Here is a 19051-nt window from a genome sequence, read left to right as displayed (position 1 = left end):
CTCTTTTAGGGGTAGCACCCAAAAAGAACCTGGAAGAGCCTGTTGAACATCACCTGGCTCCTTGATGTGCACTTAGATACCTGGTAGTGAAAACTCCCCATTATAAAGTGTGTACTATTAATACTACAAATAATTTACAGATTACACAGATGTATGAGTTTCTCAGCATTTCCTGAGCAGTTCAAGGAAGTTGGGCTAAATCCACCTCTGGCACTAACAGGTGAACATTTCTCAGCACTTGCTCACTGAAGCACCACACTGGAAGTAAAATGCTGTTGTAATCTCCCTCTTATTTTCTGCTGCAACACACCAAATGTGAAGGGCAACTGCATGTGTCATGGCCCACTTGCTGCACATTGCCTTATCAAAAAACATACTCAGAGAGCAATTCCATGTCATTCCTGCTTGTAATGTGATATTATATGTGCTGTCCTGAAGATAATGTTTGTGGTATTTCAAAAAGGATGGCATGATATAGCTCATACTGTTTTTTCTTTTTTGAAAATGCCTGATTTTTTTCTTCTATCGAAGAAGAAAAAAAAAAGGAAAAAGCATTGTGAGCAAAGCTTGTACTATTCCAAAGCCAAATGAGCTGGTCAGGGATAATCAGCTATGTGAGAAGTTAATCAATTGAGAGCGGTTTTGACACAGGAGCTGCTTAGAAGTGAGCAGCTTCCACACCTGGGCACTTGCAGGTTATTTTTGAGTGCTGCCTCATGGCATACAGTGCAGAGATCTTCCAGGAATTTTGCTTCTGAACTGTCATGCAGGGCAGTACCAAACCAGGGACACACACTGTTTCTGAGCTGTTCTCAGGGGCCTCTGAAGTCACACAACTCCCAAGTGTTCTGGCAGGGTGGTCACACCAGGGCACATGAAAGAAGAGTGGCCAGGTAAAAGAAAGGCACAGTGCCAGGCAGGCTGATAACAATCCATTGCTCAGGAAACAAGAGAGAGCAGAAAAATCAGCAGGAAGGTGCTGGCCTGATGGCCATGTGTGGGCTGCAAGAAACAGAAGCCTGATGCATTGATCTATGGGTCTGAGTTAAATTCTTGTGAAAAGGCAGTTTGGGACTTCAGCCAAACCAATGTCAATTCAGATCAAAGTCAGAGCATCACAATGAAATCCCTTCTCAGAGGATGAGTTCATGTTCAATCCCTAACTCTCCTTTCCCTTTTCTCCTGCTGGCCCTACCAGACTGAACTCCAGGCTACCTCTGAACAGAACCCAAGTTGTGCTTTCCATAAGTTGGCTGTAGCTGAGCATCTGGCCCAATGAATGCTACAAGTATGCTATTTTATTTCCCCTCGTGATTTATTTGAACTGCCCTCATGTAATCCCATTCCTCAACTATAAAAGAGAATGAAACTGTTTATGTGGGTTTATTGGGTGATGTCTGCTTGACAGATGCCTGTACTAGAACAGCTGCATACATGTGGTGTCTTTGGCATTTGTTATCTTTTAAAGCTTTTTTCTTTTTTTAATGCTTTTGACTTCATAAAAACAAGTAGAGAGTATTGTCAGAATATATTATATGTTCTCTCCAAAATTAACTTACGCTTGAGTATCTCTAATTAAGGGGAAAAAAAGGAAAAATACATAACCTCATATATTACTCAAGGCCTTTTGACTTCTCTCCATGTTTTAAAAGCACCACTTTAACTGGCTCAAGTAAGAATGACATGTATATACCGAAGAGAGGACTTGCCCCAGATCCTGCTTGTCAGTAACCACATTTCAGAACAGAATATGAATCCTGAGGATTGTTCAAGGCTTCATCATCTTCCAGTACCAATCATCTACTTCACAACAAGGGCTGGGAATGGTTCTTTGCTGGGAGCTATCCAGAAAAGACAGGGCTGTGTGGAAGATACTTTACATGGTCCCACTTTTACATAACCAATTCCACAGACACTCTGCACTCTCCACATTAATTCATGGAGGAATAGAGTTTCTCCCAAACAGTGATTCAGAGCTCCTCTTTGTACTGACCAGCCTATGACCCTGACAGTTAATCCAATAAGTTACTATGAATCCCCTGCTGTATTTCTCTACTGTTCTGAAAAGTTTGCTCAAGTTATCTCCTAAAAATTACACCTATGCAAATTAACCTTAGCTGGAGATTTCTATGATGCAAGTTGCTTAAATTTAGCATCCTCGTGAAACTTTTATTTCTTGTCATTCACCCAAAACCTCAAACACTCTTTTCTGCCTTAGCCCACAGAATATGCAAGAATTATTTAGTGTTGCAACACAGCACAATGGGAAGAATATTCTTGTTGTACACCAGCCAACTTCTTTTGTGGCAAACTCAAGAGGCTCAGTTGCTCAGGGTTAATACACACAACTGTGTAATTCAGCCTAGATTTGGCCCTTGGCCTTCCTACTGAGCCATCAGTGAGGGCCAGGTGTTCCCAGCCTCCCTGTGCACCCCAAACCCAGGAGCCTCAGACTAAAGGTGCAGTCAGTCTGCACTGAGACTCTTAAGAACATGATCTGACTTTCAAAGGCACTGAGCACACAGAGCCAGAGGACCTGAACTTTAGACTGAGGCTTTCAAAGACCTTGGCAAGGGATTTTAAGGTCTTTTTTTTTTAATGAAATAGTCCCATGATGTAAACTCTATGGAATTCAGCTTATGGATTTTGGATGAAAGCTTGAAGTGACTCTGCAAATCCTGAGAATCAAGGCACTTTAGGTTTGCTGCTTAAACAAACACCAAGCCATGTCCTCTGGCCATTGTAAGACAGGTAAGTTTCATGATGCACTAAAATCAGGCAAAAGAGACCTCTTTTCTTCATGTTCTTTTCCACATCTCCAATTTATGTGAATGAATTGATTGTCTGAAAGAATTCTTTTAACATTCTCTTGAAAGTTCATTTTATGCTCTTTATCCCATTTGCATGCTTTAAGATTTGCAGGGATCACTATGAGATCTGCCAACACTAAACAAGTACTCAGGAAAACACTGCAGGCTCCAAGCACTGCCTGAACAAACCTAGAAGAAATTCTTCTTTTAGGGAACTGATTCAAACAAGGGAGAAAAAAGCCAGCATTGTAGCAATGTGTTTTGTACATGGGAAGGGACTGGAACACCAGATGGCACCCAGAGAATGTGACCTATTTGGCATCAGGTTTGCCTGACAACCTTACCTGCCACTGCCAATGGAAGGAAATGCAATTGATTTCAGCTTCTTTTCATCAGCCAGAGCCAGGCAGTTCTTCACTGTCTTCTCCAGCAGCTCCTCACATTTGTCTGAGCCCCAGCCTGGGCTATTACAGTGGATCACAAATTTTGCAGGCAGTCCATGGCCAGCACTGACAACAGCTAGGAAGAATTGAAAATGAAACATAATTACCTTCCTCTCTTTAGGATTAAAGGAGTGGACATGTGATTAAAATAGCAAACAATCAACATTCATTCCCTTAGCCCCTGAGAATGTTTTAGATTATAAATCACAAATCACACAGCCTTAAAATATAACATGATTACAGAGACTTTGTGTTTTCTATTTCCAGCTGCATTTTGCTGTGATAATTTATAAATCATAGCTAGGATTGAGCTTATTTGAGAGAGAGCAAGAATTCATGGCTGACATCAAAGGAAGCACATTTATACTTAGGATTGGGTAAGGAGACGGGCAGTATCTGTTAGAACCCAAACCCAGACAAGGGATGATCTTGCTTTGGTTGGGTTTACTGCAGAGATACAGTAAATACCAGGATGCTGGACAGGCACAAGGACTTACACTCTGGTGACCTTCAGCTACTCCTGCTAAATGCACAGAGTGTTCAGCAGGCTTCTGATCATACCCCAGCCCAAACTGGAGCAGTTCAGACCTACTAGTGCTCTGCAAACCCCAAAGGAAGGAGGGAAAGGAGGTGAATTAAGATTCTGGCTTTATTTCCAGCTTTGTCTCTGAACAACTATAATGAAGACATTTTGTGTGATCTCAAGACTTTGGGCCTGGCCTTATTTTAGCTTTTCTCTGTATGGGTCATACAAGATCACTTGAACAATGCTGGGCTTAGTTTCTCTCTTTCATCACATTCTTGACAGAGGGGTGTAGAGGATGCATTTACAGATTTGCAGTGTTTGATTCACATTGTTTGTGTAACAACAGGCCAGGCCTTGTACGTACATAGAAATGAAAAAGAATTTTTACCATGCTAATTATATCTTATCACCACAATATTACCATGGACATGTGGGGACTAAGAAGATGCAGCAGACACTGCCTACAAACTGCTGACAGGCAGGGATTCTCCAGATGAGAGGCCTCCTTCTCTGCAGGAGAACACGCTCTGGGTTCACCACTTCCCATCGCAGAGCAACAACAGACTGTGCTCTGCCTGACAGGAGCCAGGGGAGGAGGATCTCTGTCATTTCCCAACTCACTGAGCTGTGGTTGGTTTGTTTAAAAAAAAAAAAAAAAAAAAAGGTTGGGGGGAACAAGCCACCCTAATCACAAGCTGAGGGAAGAAAAACATCTATCTGAAATCTCACAAGAACATACAGTGAGCTTTCACAGAAAGTCAGCCCCTAAAATACCCCCACAAAAGCATTGGTATAAAATACTTCACAAAAGCATAATAAAAATACCAACAAGTTTTTTAAAAAATTAAAAAAACAGGTTTACAGAGATTCTTATAGAAATCCTCTATTCTATTCTGGAATGTTTATGAGGCATTTTGCTGTTTAAGTATAGTAGAGGTAACTCTTGGCACATGATTATCACATATGGATACTATCTTGTGGCTGCTGCAGGAAAGAGAAAAATAGACTTTGTCATATGGATCCTGAGCAGGGGTTAACCAGAACATTTTGAAGGACAATGGAAGCACAAGCATTTATGTTCTTATGGCTTTGCAGAGTCCCAACATGTTGAACAGCCTCAGTGTTAGGCAATGTTAATTTGTCATAATGTGCAACTAAAATGTTGGCAGATTCAGAATACATCATAAATCCAAGAAAAATCTATTAAAAGCAGCTGACATATCTCTAGTCAGATGTGAAATGTGGATATCATCCTCACCCTGAGAGAATAAAATACTGTATTGATACACATGACCAACTTTAATGTTTCTCAGGGAGTGTTTTCCAGGGTAGTCATTAATTAACTCATTAGGATTCTGATGAGGACAACTGTTCATTACCAAGAGCAGCTGTCCTTTACTTCAAATGCAAATGCACTGAAATGGGAAGTAAGAACGATAAAGCCAACTATGGACTTAGCCTGTGTCACATTCCAGGTAAGCATTCTGGTTATGGGTAGATTAAAGGGATGCCCATAGAATTGAGAAATCTGAACCCTGGGTACATTTAGGATTGAAAAATGGATGTATTAGCTCTGTTCTAGAGTCCTCCAACAAGTCCCTAACAGCCAGTTTATCCCAGTGCAGTGCAGAGCTGCCCTGAAGTAAGATTGGAGCAACCCCCAGGTCTGAGGGATGCACTAACAGCTGAGAAAAAGAAACTTTTCTTTTTAACTTGCCACCTATTTGGAGCAGTTTGGTCTGGGCTGGTAAGCAATCTTCTACAGAAGTTAGTAAAAAGAAAAAAAGTGCGTAATTGATTCTGCATATTTTCGCAGAACAAAAATTCCAAGAAAAACTTATTAAAATTTTTAAAAAGCAAGGGAGAAACCCCCAAAGTATTAAGCTCCAGAAGTAAACAGTTGTAATTTTTCCTGTCAGAGCTGAATTCTTACATCTCCCCTTCGGCTGTAGTTAGGATTCGTTTACAAAACTGTGCACACTGTATTTATTTTTATAGCATAAACACAGATGGCAGAATCAGCCTTCTATATGAACAACATGGATCAGCAATTTCACAGATGGTGTAAAATTATATATTGCCATTATCAAACTTTATTACTCACATAGTAGATTTTTCTCTGAGATTACATAAATTTTGATAACTAGGCATCAAAAAGTCATAAGCTTTTATAGTGATGATTTTGGCACTGATTAAACTAAGTACCCAAGCAGATGCTGAACTTTAGGCACATGCTTAAGTTCAGTGAAAGTCAGCGGCATTTCAGCAAAGCAGATGTTTAACAGAGTTGGACTCAAAAATAAGCATCTCATTAATTGCTTTTCTGAACTGTGCCCTTAATGATCAACACTGAGTGTGCATGCACGTACCTGTGAACAGCCTGGCTCTACTGTAACACTACAGCACTGCCCATTGCCCAGGTGCTTAGGTAAAGGTTACTTAAGATGCAGTGTGTGCAGTTTAACTGTGGAGAATACAAACACACAGCCCTTGGGAGCTGCCTGCAGACAGCAGAGCCCCAGCAGTGCTGCACGGGGAGCTGGGCTGGCTGAGCCAAGCCCTGCAAGCTCCCACAGGGCTCTGGGTGGGGGTCCCGAAGCGCGGCCTCACCTCCGGCTATGTCCAACGGCCCGTTCTTTTTGCGGAGCTCAATGACGGCTTCCACAAACTCCTTGCCACCTTTCTTTTCCAAAGTGCTCCCTGAACAGAGAATTGTTAGTTTACTCCTCTGATTTCAACAGACATGCGACTCATCATTTGCTTTTGTTACATCATTCTAGAGTTTTCTGCCCAAACATTTTTTGGGGACTGCAAAGTAAGATCTAAACCTTTTGGGACTTGAGAATTAGCTAGTCATTAAAAACAACAACAACAACAACAGAAAGAACAAAAAGACAACCCTAACAACCCAAAAACCTCACACTGGTATCCCTTGCTAACATTCTCAGACTTGAATTTACTGTCAAGAAACATTTGACATGACATCCCTACCTCCTTCCTTCTCATGAGCATCTCTTAGTGTGAAATGTTCCAGAAGAATGTGCTAGCTCAACAGTGGTTGAAGGTTTGTAATTCCTTCCCCTAGGATTCATTTCCCCTCTTCTCTTACAAATTGTTTTAAAGAGCCATTTGCCACAATAAGAATTTGAAACTCACCTGATCTTGGTCCCTGACCCCAACAGGTGGCCCCAGGAATGAAACAGTCTCGTGAGTGCAGCGGGCTGCTTTACTTGGTAACTGCCCAGCTTGTTGAGCCACCTTTAACCAAGAGGAAGAGCCTCAGAAATAAGGAGAATCTCTAAGGAACACATTCCTCCAATGAACTTCTCTAACTACAACTAAGGAGCTGGACAAAGTTATTCTGGGAGGAGAAGAGCTGTGCAGTGTGTCAGGGCAACCAAAAGGTATGCTGTTTACAAAGGCAGTCCATCACTAAATGGTTTAGATCTTATTTTGCAGCTCTAGTTTTAAATATTAATGAAAGAAAAAACAGCCCAAGAAAGCATTTTCCTAACTACATAAGCATCCCACATAATTTTGCACTGTGCATATTATTTATAAAGGTAGATAAATAAAAAGCAGTGATATCATAAAGGCTCTGATTTGAGATATTGCTTTGAAAACTGATTTCCAAAAGTTCAGAACTAGGATCTCTAAAGATCTAGACATTTATTTGGTGACACCCCTTACTTCCACTGATGAAGAAAGAAAAAAAATGCAATTTCTGATGGAAGTGCACATACTATATGCTCCAGGAAGCAGAGTCCCTCCTCCAAGATTCCAGTTACTAAATCAGGTTATATAGCTCTAGGAAGCAAGAAGACTGCAAGATGCTTTTGTTTGGTTTCGCTAAATTTCTTCCAAACTGAAAAGCTGAAAACAATGCATTTGTTTTCCATTCAAAAACTGACTCTGTGACCCTGAGTCTATTTTGTTTGTGGGAGTTTATTGCTTTTAGGGTACAAAAGCTGAGGACAATTAAAAAAGCTATGCCTTTTCTTTGGCTTTTTCATAACCAGTTCACAACAGGGTTTGCCAAAAACTGGATTGCAAGGTCAGACTGTGTAGGTCAGAGTGTAATTTGCTGTTTGTGCTCATTTAAAGTTTTAAATATGAATACTTCAGCCAAACTCCTAAGGTCCTCCTGAACTTAAAGTTGCCTTTGCCAGTGCAACTGAGTGGGAGGATCACTTTACAAATCTCAGAAAAGACACTAATGGCTTTATTGGTAGCAGCAAGGTGTCTTAAGTGCTGGGAAAGGAGATCCAGAGCAGCACTCAGGTGCTTGGAAGCACTGTGCCCTTCAAAGGCAGTGAGTAAAGTACAACACTCTGTGCCCTTTGCTGAGCCCATCCAGCAGATGTGGCTGACTCCAGGGTCTTATAAAACCACTCTGACTGAGAGGGATGGGGAGGGAATGAAACAGCCTTCCAATCTAGTTATATTTTTGTTGTACATATTTCCATATCATTCCTATTTATATTTATATATATGCTAGTTATATTCCTCACGAGTCCATGGACTCTGATCAGTCCTAAAACCCATGACATTCATAATCCTTAATTTCTCTTGTTTCAAGGGGAAACATAATTAAGCCTTGTGCAGAACCTAGGAACAGCAAAGTTCTATTAAGTAGGTCATTTCTTTGCCATTGCAGAGCTGTTGTACATTTAATGGAATTTAGCCTAGTTTGGTTTAATTCAATCCAGAAGGATCAGCTCTTTCCATTCTAGTGGGAATTAATTTATAATTAAAAGCAATGAACAACCATGTTGGTTTATTCCACTGAGCTCTCTTCTTGCAGATCTGGTACAAAGAAGAGAAAAAGTGATATTTGGTATGAATGAGTGAAATATTCTGCATTTACTCCTCAATTGTGCTTTTCTTCTGATTAATAGTGAGGGTTTATATTGAAATCATACTTGACATCTATGTTGTAAATTAGCTTAATCTGGCAAAGCACAGACTGTATTTAACTATTTTCCACTACACTAGCAAGTTTCTTGAGGGAAGTCTTGCTTCACAGCTTCAAGGTTAGTAGCTTATTTGCTCACAAGCATAAATATGTGTCACTCCCATGAGAATAAGATCATTATCTCATGCTTTCCAAGCAGGCATTGGTATCAGTGTTGAAAACAGCGTTAGCAGAAATTTAGGCTCTAAAATTCTCAGGATAAGCCCCCAATACACTTAAATTGTTAGGGAAAAAAACCAACAAAAAATTAAAAAAAATTTAGATGGGTAAAAGTTAATCATTGGAAGCTAAGCATTTGTGCACTTCTATTCTTTCTTACAGCAGTCAGAGGCAACAGGAACCTACACTAAGGAATGAGCAGTCCAACTTCAAGAGACAATTTTCTCTGCAGAGTAGCAAAGCATTTCTTTGTCACAGGGTAGGAGACAGGCACATTGGCTAAATGGGTCTGACAGACTTTGGAAACATATTCTTCAGGTACAGGCTACTATGACACTCTGCATATTATTTAGCCAGCAAAGTCACAGTGCTTCTGCCCCAGCAGGTCAACCAGAGCTGTATTTCTCTGCTTGTTACTCAGAATACAGCCCTTCCAGAAAAAACAGGTGGTGCAGGACGTGTGTGGACGTGTGTCCCTCCAAGGCAGTACTGAAAACAAGGCCTCAGGCATGGGGGGAGCCCATTCTCACAGCGATGGTGAGGTCAAGATGAGATGCAGAACAGAGGCTGGGATCAGCTGACTTGTTCTTAAGCACTGCCAGCAACTTCTACATTTGGCCCAAGTTCTGATTTGCCTTTCTCAAATTACCAAGGCAGTTCAGTCAAAGTGCTCCTATCCTTTTATAAAATCCTTCAAAATTCTGTGTATGAGAGGCGTAAGAGAAGGGCTAGGAGAAGAATTACTCAAGGGACAGTTAAGATGGCTGAATTAAGAGGTCTGTCCTGTTTCCTGTCATGCCTTCTCTCATCTTTGTAGCTCAGGTGACTGATGTGTGTGCAGCCCTAGCCTGGCCTTGTGGGTGTGAGGACCGTGGAGCAAGGCTAGGAAGGTCATTGGCCCGTAAGGATAATCTTAAGAGTTTGGAAAATACAAACAGGTTAGATCCAGCCCATGAATCCAGATATGAACATCTGAAACTTGGCATGGAGAGGGTGCACTGGAACTGGTTAAAATCTAAAGATCAAGACTTAAACCACATTGAAACCAGGCACTTGTCAAACCAACAATGTCGTAATTCATTTTCCTTGGTCGCGTGCCTGCATTTAAATTTTGGTGGTGCACTCCATGGTTGCTTCTGAAAGGCTGATTTGGCAACAAAAACCAAAAATGCCCACTTGGTTTGAAATTGTTCATTTCTTGTTAGGATCAGTGGGGACTGCTGGAAGTGAGAAATGAATGCAGATCTGCATAGCTACAACAAGCTGGTGGCTGCTGACCATGCACACACATACGAACTGCAGCACTGAACTTGCCATTACCTACTTCACCACCGGTGTAGAAGTCAGAGTTTGTCGGGTGAACGACAGCATCACTGTCGATCGTGGCAATGTCAGCCTGTACAACTTGCAACTACAACAGGTAAACAGATGTATATCAACCACGTTGGACAGAGACCCAGCACAGGCTCTACATTTACACATGTACCAACGTCCATATTTTCCTACCTTTACATCTCCAAACCTTGCGCCAAAGGAGTATGCTGAGTTGTGTGTGCAGGTGTGTGTAGAGAAAGGGGTGTAGGGAGCAGGAGGAGGAATATTGAGTATGACATGATCAAATAAATGTTAAAATGACAAGTCAGAGCAATCACATGAGATCATTTCCAAAGTTTTAAAATCAGCTAAATGCCCCATTTCACTTTGCAGAAACCTAGAACAACCAGTTCCCCACAGAGCATGACATTAAAATATGGAATCTGTTTAAAAAGGAGAAATTCAGGATCATCAAGATAAACAAAATAATTAGTTTCTCCATTTTGTCAGCACTAATAAGCTGACAGCCACTGATTTTCATATATAAAGCCATTCATCATTTTGTTTCTAAAAATTCCAGTTTCCTTCACATGTAGGAAACTATGTATTTGCAGCCAGGGTTGTACAGAACTTGCTTTAAAAATACAAATAATTGTTTGTTAAAGTTTAAAAGTAAGGCATATCTTTTAATTATATGCTGGAATGGCTAAGACACTTGCAGAAATATATGTATTTCTAAGAAAGGCTGATAAAATTAGCCTTCTTAGACCTTTTTTCTTGTGAAGTTACTTCTCTACATTCCCATAGGAAATACAGCAGTATTGGAATTATGGGCTGTATTCCATTAAGGAAGTTTCAAAAAAGACAGAAGCATACCTACTCAAATAAGAAGGGAATGCAGTACATAATGCAATAAAGGCAATTTTTGTTTTGTTGAAGAATAAACTTCTATTAAAGAAGGATTTTCTGATTTCTTATCAATCTGAAGAGAAAAGCTTCAAAAGTGATTCTCCACCCATGATAGTTCACTCTTGGTATAATGTCAGTATTTGTTTCCAGCTGAATGTAAAAGTGACAGGGAAGAATTGAAACATAATGGAAACAAATTCTTGACTGAATTAAACATCAAATCAAGGTATGGAAGATTTGGGGACAGCTAATAAAGTAATAAGCCCTTACCAAAATTTTTAAGCCTACTCTAGGTATTGAAATAAAATCTGTAAGATTGCAGGTAGAATGGAGAAACTGCTTATTTTGAGAAAAACCTGACAAAAAAGTATTTTAGTCCTTGAAGTATTCAAATAAGAAACCCCCCAAAATAGCTAACAGTCACATATGATCATTATGGAAAAGAATTTAAAATTTTTGAACTGAAATCAGCTTGAAGACTAGCAATAGCTGCAAGTGTTCAGAATTGGTCAAAAAGTGTTTTGAATATAGCTCTTCAACAAAGCAGGACCTGCAAGATTTGAATTTCTGCTCTGATTAAAGGTATGAAGCCCTAGAGAGTAAATTCTGGGTTCCATAATTTCCATGTGACCGTTAGTTGTGTCAACCCATGCCCCATTTACCTAGGTCATCTTTAAGGTCAATGTCAGCATTGGTAGGATTGATAATGGCCTCCACCTCGAAGCCGGCTAAATTACTGATTTCACTGTGAATAAGGTTCAGCTGAAAAGAAAAGCATGAGGTGGGAAATAACAGGACAGCTGGGAAATCACAGAGAAGCTGCAGAAAAGTGAGCTTTGCAACACAGATGGGGATAGCATCACTGCAAACAAATATGCAAAATAAAAGGCAGGTCATCAAGGGATATTAGCCCAAAAAAAATTCAAACACAAGACTCAAACATTGTTCATCCTGGGAGAATATGAATGTACCAGCTAGTAAGCTCTATTTTGGTTTTACACTGATCACTATTTGGGATTCTTATTATCATCCAGTATCTAAAGAGGGCTTACAACAAGTCTGGATAGGGACTTTACATGAGGGCATTGAGTGACAGGACAAAGGGAATGGCCTTAAACTGAAGGAGGGGAGGTTAAGATTAGATATTAGGAAGAAATTCTTCCCTGTGAGGGTGGTGAGGGCCTGGCACAGGTTGCCCAGAGAAGCTGTGGCTGCCCCATCCCTGGAAGTGTTCAAGGCCAGGTTGGAGTGGGCTTGGAGCAACCTGGTCTGGTGGAAGATGTCCCTGTCCATGGCAGGGGGCTGGACTGGGATGAGCTTTAAGGTCCTTCCAAACTATTCTGTGATTCCAATTTTGCTATCAAATGAGAGCATTTGTTTTTTCCCCAAGTATAGAGATGAAGGACACCCTAAGCATCCCTTAAGCATCAGTTACAGGGATGTGCTGGGACTATTCTGCACTGAAAAAGGATCAAAGCTGCTGCTGCTCCTTTAAGCCAGCAAACATGGGCCTATCTCTGAGAAAGCAGACACTTGTCTCCAGCAATTCCTCCATCCCAACAAGGGGATGTGGTTTTTTTTCTTTCCTTATCAGTGGTCACCATGTTCTGTATTACAGCACTTCAGTCCTCATTACACTTTTGCAGCCTTTGGCAATGTCTGGTGAGGTGTCATAAGCAGGCACATGATATTATGTGCTTATTGCTTCTAGTTTTTATTTTGTTTGCTTTACTTCCTTTTGTCCCTTATGAAAGGAGATTTTTAAACCCAGCCATTAATGCTCATTTACTCCTCTAAGTATCCCCATATATTTCAAGCATGTCTTGAATTTCTTTCTTGTTCTAAATCAGGAGGATTTCTCCAGCAATCACAGGAAGATTTCTCCTCTCCTGAGGCACACAGGGAACTGCAGAAGGCAGCACAGAGCTCTAGAGACTGACCTCCCATCTGCACTGCGTGCTCTTAAGAGACAGTTTGGGGGTCTCCTCATAGGATGTGACCCACAACACAAAAGCAGCTCTAAAATTTGATGCGACCTAATAGGAATGCTAAACTTGGCAAAGGTCAAAACTGCAAGTATGGAAAGTTTCTAACCAGGGTTTGAGCAGGTTTGACACTGCTTCATAGCTTCTGTTGGAAGTCTGATTTCACAGGAACCACGTTTACTACTGACAAACTTTAAATAATTTAAAAGTGCAAAAGATTTTCCAGACTTTTTCATTTGGAGAAATACATTAGCTACAGCATAACCAATGCCTGAGTTTACAATATGTATTTTAAATTATTTTTCCTGTAGCTGTTTGGGTGATACAGAGAGCAACCATGAAGGAGAAAGCTCTCATTCATTTATGCAATTCTTGCAACCAGCTGCAGTTAGGCCAGGCTTTCCTTTTAATCCAAAGCCCTCAGCCTACAAAGCATAGCATTCATCTTCAGGCATGGCACTTTATATCATCCATATCAGAATTTTATCTCTTGTTTGTTGCAGTCCACAGTCTTAAAGTGAACTCTTCAAATAATTTCTTTGTGTATGTTAATTTATTAACAGGGAATATGAGCCAGTCCATGAAACCCATACAAGTGAATGGGACATTTAAGGAGGCCACCATCCCTATATTTAAATTTTCTGAAAAAAATATTTCCATTTCATTCATTTGATTCTATGAATTGACCTTCTTTCTCTTTTTAAAAGCCTGCAATTTCATATAATTTGCATATGTTGCTTGAGTAAACTATGAGTTACCTCAAACTAGGGTGACTGACTAAAAATGAGTGTAATTCAGCCCTGTTTTAAGTATGTGTCTGTTTGGGAATTTGTAATAAAATCTAAGAAAGCTTCCTTTCCAAATAGCTTGGAATCCTTTAATACTTCACACGTGGTGAGTTATTCATACTGAAGTTTGAGTCTTGAGTTTGACTACAAGCAACTGCTGTTTAAAAAACCAGTCAAATCAAATCAAACCAAAATGTTAAAAAAAACTTAATGAATTTTTAAATTAAAAAACAACAGCAAAACACATGCACACAACATGACTGTTTTGTGGAATTATAGTATGTTCCCTAACATATTTGGCTCATTCTGTAAGTGAATTTTTTGATTCCTAATTCTGTGCTCTACAAGTTTTTACCGCAGATCTATCAGCTGCAGACTGTTTTTGTTTTGGACCTTAAATCTATCCCTGAGCCGACTCATATACGGGATTTACATAACAGCCAGCTGGTAATTAAAGTTTCAATTTAGCAACAACAAGAAAATGCTTAAAAAGCTGCCCATGACTGATAGCATGTGTTGGCAGCTAAGTATTATTTTACTAAATTCTGCATTTACTGCTCAATGCACTGTTAGCTATCCAATTGCCAAAACCAGAAAAAATTAATCAGAATTTTTCCTGTGGAATTAAATCCACCAATGAGTAATTGCTTAATTTCACTACCCAACAGTATGAAGCATGTATTAGGCAGAAGTGATCCCCTAAAGGGCCACTTTAAAAAAAATGAATAGATACAACTTGCATATACATGTGCAACAAAGAATGGACATAACTTGAGGTAACATTTCAATTAAATATTAGTTAGATAAAATGCAGATGGCACTTAGCACATCCATGAATATTTTCTAAGCTAAGCCTGGCATTTCTAATTTCAGACAAAATTACCTTCAAAGTCTTGAAGCTTTTTCTGGTGTGAGTCTCATACTGAAAACTGAAGATGCCTAGTGCAGACCAAAAGCTGAGGTCTCTTGGAAAGTCAAAACCTTAAAGCCTAGGTCTGAGTTCCTACAACTCTGCCTCTACTTTGTAATACTCTCAGGAAAAACAAACTACTTAATGTGCACAATGCCACATCTCCACTGGGATGTCACTTGTGGATGTGCAATCATTTACATATTTATTAACTAGATTTTAATAATTAATGTGGCACTAATAAACTTCTACAGGTATAACTGAAGGATTCTTTGCCATTTCATGACCTCTAAGAATTTCCAGCTGAATGGCAGCAGTTACCTAAACATTTAATGCAATAACTGTAATTTATAAACTGAACAATATCCAGGTTTGCAACATTCTCATTTGTGGTTTTTGCATTGAATTAAATTTAGGGTTATTAGAAGGATGAAGAGCTGCTCTTGCAAATAAGTTCCTTCCCTTCCATAAACATGGAGCTAAGAAAAACATTTTTTCCATTATACACTTATGAATGGTGTGATATCAAAACCAAGATTGTTTTCTTCCATCACTGGACTTAGGAAAGGATTTTCTGATCTGGCAGATAATGGTTTTGCAAACCAAACAGATGTGCTGGAAAGGTGTTCAAGAATGTCCCAGAAGGTTTGAAAGAGCCTGATTGATTGATCTCAGCAGCAATTCTTCAAATGCCTTCTCTAACCCTCAGAACATGATCTGTTTGATTTGGAGTGTTCCCTCACAGGAGACAAACAGGTTTGCATTTTCTTTTAATTTCTCTTCTCATTATGTGTTACAACAAAATGCTGACACCTGGTCCCTCTCATGTGCAGGGCTACCTGACAAGGACCCAGTGCAGGGATGGATGTGTCACACCAGTAATTTCCTCAGGGGGCTGGTCTCAAGTGAATGACAAGGCCAGAAAGTCCATTCCCCAGTACTGGGACTCACTGGGAAGCTGTACCACAGACACTGGCTTTGCCCACCACAGCTTAAAGCAGTCCTGGAGTTCATGATTTTTTTCCACAGAGCCCAACAGCAAAGCCCCACTGATTTGCTGGGACAGTCTTGCTGGAACACAACACTGGGTCTTATTACAGGTTTGGTAACTAAAATGAGCTCAAAATCAGCTCCAGAGGTCTGACATTACTTGCTTTCTTGAAACAGTAATGTAGACTATAAATTTTGGTTTCTAATTTAGTCATCAAAATGTTTTTGAAAAACCACCCCCTTAATAGGAGTAAAATAAAAACCAACCCTACCAAACCAGCCATCTAGCTGCAGCTGTAAAATTCAATGTGGAAAATTAGAAATATTGAAAAAAATGTTACTCTCATGCATGTTACTTGGCAAACAAACGGGAGGATAAATGGAGAACAACCTCATTATGAAATAAAAATGAGTCAGAGGAGTTACATTAAACAATGGACAATGGCTCATCTTTTATGGCTTACAACACAATGATCTGATTATTGAATGATAGCAGAAAGATGCAGTTTTACTTAAGAAAATTTTGCATCACATATTAAAGGCAGGTTTCAGGATAAAAGACCAAATTAATTTAATGACTCATCTCTTTAAATGGATCCTCTTTAAGCAGATATGTATTTGTATTAAACCAACCCACATCCCAAATCATATTCACAGGGAAAAAAAGAATTGTTGATCTCTAGCTTTTCATAAAAGCATCATTCATTATTACACAACATTAACTTCTGTAAATCACAAAGCAGAACACAGCATAAGAACATTATTATGAACAAATGTCTAAAATAGGTTTTGATAAAAACCTGTAAATCATTTACATCAGCAATGAAGTGGGCTGACTGTTGGAAAAAATACATTTTATGCTTAGAATAATCTCTTTGGCAGATGCTTATCTGTAACAATTATGTTGTTTATGAAAGAGATAGATTACAAGCACGCAGGCTTTCCTTCTAATTAAGTATTTAATTATGTAGTCACATGAAGACTTATTTATGTACTGTTTAAAATGCTCTAGAAGTTGTTTCAGAGAATTTCTTTGATGAGAAAAACTGATATCACACATGTCCTTGATTGCTCAGTGGGGAAATGTCCATTGTACCTAGATGTTTTGTGGAAAAGGGGGGAGTAGGAGGGGGCTGTTCCCTGAGCAGCACAGAAAAATAGGTATTAATTTATAAAAATGCAGGATCATACCTTCTGGCCAAGAAACAGGCTTTTGGTGGACAGGACTGTGAAACCATCTGCAGGAGTTCCCTCTGTTGTACTGTCAGCACTGGCTGATTTGCTCACTTCTCCCTGCTTCTTCTTCCAGAAATAAAGTTAATTAGTTAACTCAAGGCTCTGAGAAAAACAGTTTAATGACACTAAGATATATGACATGCACTAAATGCTTAACAGGCAATAAAATGTCTGTACAAACAGTGGTGCTGGATTTTATCCTGTAGTCCAAGCAAAGTGCCTGATAACAGCTGAAGGGATCAATAGGAAAAACGACCTCAAACGTCTGCAGATCTACAGGCACCTCCTCTTGCCCACAACAGCACACACTTGAGATGGCAGTTGTCCTAAATGTTGCAGAAAAACATATAAACAGCCCCAGACTTTTAACAGCTTTCTAATGGCTTGTGTGGACAAAGATTACAGATTTCTGTGTGTGGGCAGACACTCATTGTAAGCTAGAAACTGACTTGTCAGAGAATAAATTTTATCTGTGAAGGGAGGTGCTCCCAGATTTCACAGACTTATTTTTAGAAATTCTCCTTTGTAATGTGGCTGTCCTTAGAAGCAGTGTCAAGAGAATACATCTACATTCTATCTGCCTGCTTGCAGGAAATGGGCTGAACAATTTTCCATCATCACCTACTTTCATTCCCAGTGAAACTGCTGGAGGAGAGAGGAGTTCCCCTCAACCACCATTTCTTTTTTTCAACTTTATTACTGCTGTGAAATAACAGGTTTCAGGAATTAATTGGTTTACTGAACAAAAAGGAGGATTCAAACATTTTGAAAAGGAAAATCAATTCACAAAGACTGTGGTTATAAACTCAATTGGTACCAATTGCATTTTCAATAAAATTATTGCTTATGATTTCATATAGATATTGCTGAGGCACCAAATATTTATGTTGAAGCAAAAAAAGGACACCTGGAACACTGAGCAAGCCACTGTTCTCCTATTGCCCCTTTCCTAAGTATATAAACCAAGTCTGAGGCTAAACAACTAAAAAGACTTTGATGCAAGGGTACATTGTGCTTTTAGAAGCTGTAACCACGCTTTACTTTACACAAGTGTTTTGAAAATTAGATTTTCATGGGTCTTATTTCAATTCCCTAGGAGTTTACTGTTAGCCAAATACCAATATAGTAAGCAGACAATACAGTTTATTGTGTGGAAGAAAAACAGAACCCCACAACAGACTTCCTGCTTTTGTAATCAAGCAGGGCAAAAAAATTCCAGATTTAGGGGAATTATTAGTGCATGGTTATTGGAAGCATTGCATTTGAAATGTCCACTAATAGGTGTTCTGAGGGAGAAAACTAAATTCAACCAAAAGAGTAAAATAATTGGAAGAGAGACCAAGTAAACAGAAACAGGATAAATAAAGAAGCTTTGCTTGACCCAGAGGGAACTTTTACATTCCTTGTCCATTTCATGTGAAATTCCTGTACTTTTCTTCCTACTTGCCAAGCTTATTGCTTAACTCTAGCTGCTTTGCAAAAGAAAAAACATTAAAAAAATAAACACATTACCTTGGATTTCCTTGCTCCTTTCTTGCCACCTGTTTTCTTTGATACAGTTTTTTTCTGTGATGGAGACTTTGCCTTCTTTGCTGGGGGTGGAGTGATGATGGCTTCCAGTTTTCCTTTTGATCCTCGCTTCTTTGCCAGCAGCTCTGGGTGAATATTGGGTAACACTCCACCACTGGCTATGGTGACCCCTTTCAATAGCTAATCAAAAATAAATAAAAAAATTTGTACATGAAAAATTCCAGTATTTGCTATCTGATAAATAGAAAATAGGATTTACTGCAAATTTTGTATACTGCCTTGAATTTCTCCACCAGTATCCTTGAGGAAGAGATGAGAAATGCATGAAATGGAGCTGACCACACACTTGATTTCAACTGTAAAGGGAGCATGTGTTCTTCTTGCACACATGCTTGTCACTGCCAGCATCCCTAGGGCTCACCTGGGATCTGTTTCTCTGAATCCATGCCATGAAGGCTGTTATCCAATGAGGAAAG

The 19051-nt window shown here is 39.5% G+C and overlaps 1 protein-coding gene across 4 annotated transcripts in view; it reads right to left on the bottom strand.

Moving 5' to 3' along the window:
- LOC135453893 (core histone macro-H2A.1) overlaps positions 1–19051 on the bottom strand; it is a 42553-nt gene that overhangs the window by 1553 nt on the left and 21949 nt on the right. The window contains exons 4-8 of one of the 4 annotated variants that reach the window (XM_064725371.1): positions 18558–18755; positions 17001–17111; positions 11799–11898; positions 6390–6479; positions 3155–3329 (exon numbers count right to left, since the gene is read on the bottom strand). In XM_064725371.1, coding sequence (XP_064581441.1) covers positions 3155–3329; positions 6390–6479; positions 11799–11898; positions 17001–17111; positions 18558–18755 — 674 coding nt within the window. Of the gene's footprint in view, positions 1–3154; positions 3330–6389; positions 6480–10233; positions 10325–11798; positions 11899–17000; positions 17112–18557; positions 18756–19051 lie in introns of all 4 variants that reach the window. The other 3 variants (XM_064725374.1, XM_064725372.1, XM_064725375.1) reach the window with 3 other exon arrangements.

This window comes from Zonotrichia leucophrys, chromosome 13 (genome assembly GCF_028769735.1).
Source record: "Zonotrichia leucophrys gambelii isolate GWCS_2022_RI chromosome 13, RI_Zleu_2.0, whole genome shotgun sequence".
NCBI lineage: Eukaryota > Metazoa > Chordata > Aves > Passeriformes > Passerellidae > Zonotrichia > Zonotrichia leucophrys.
Note: the sequence above shows the minus strand (reverse complement) of the source record. Positions and strands in the feature narration are given on the sequence as shown.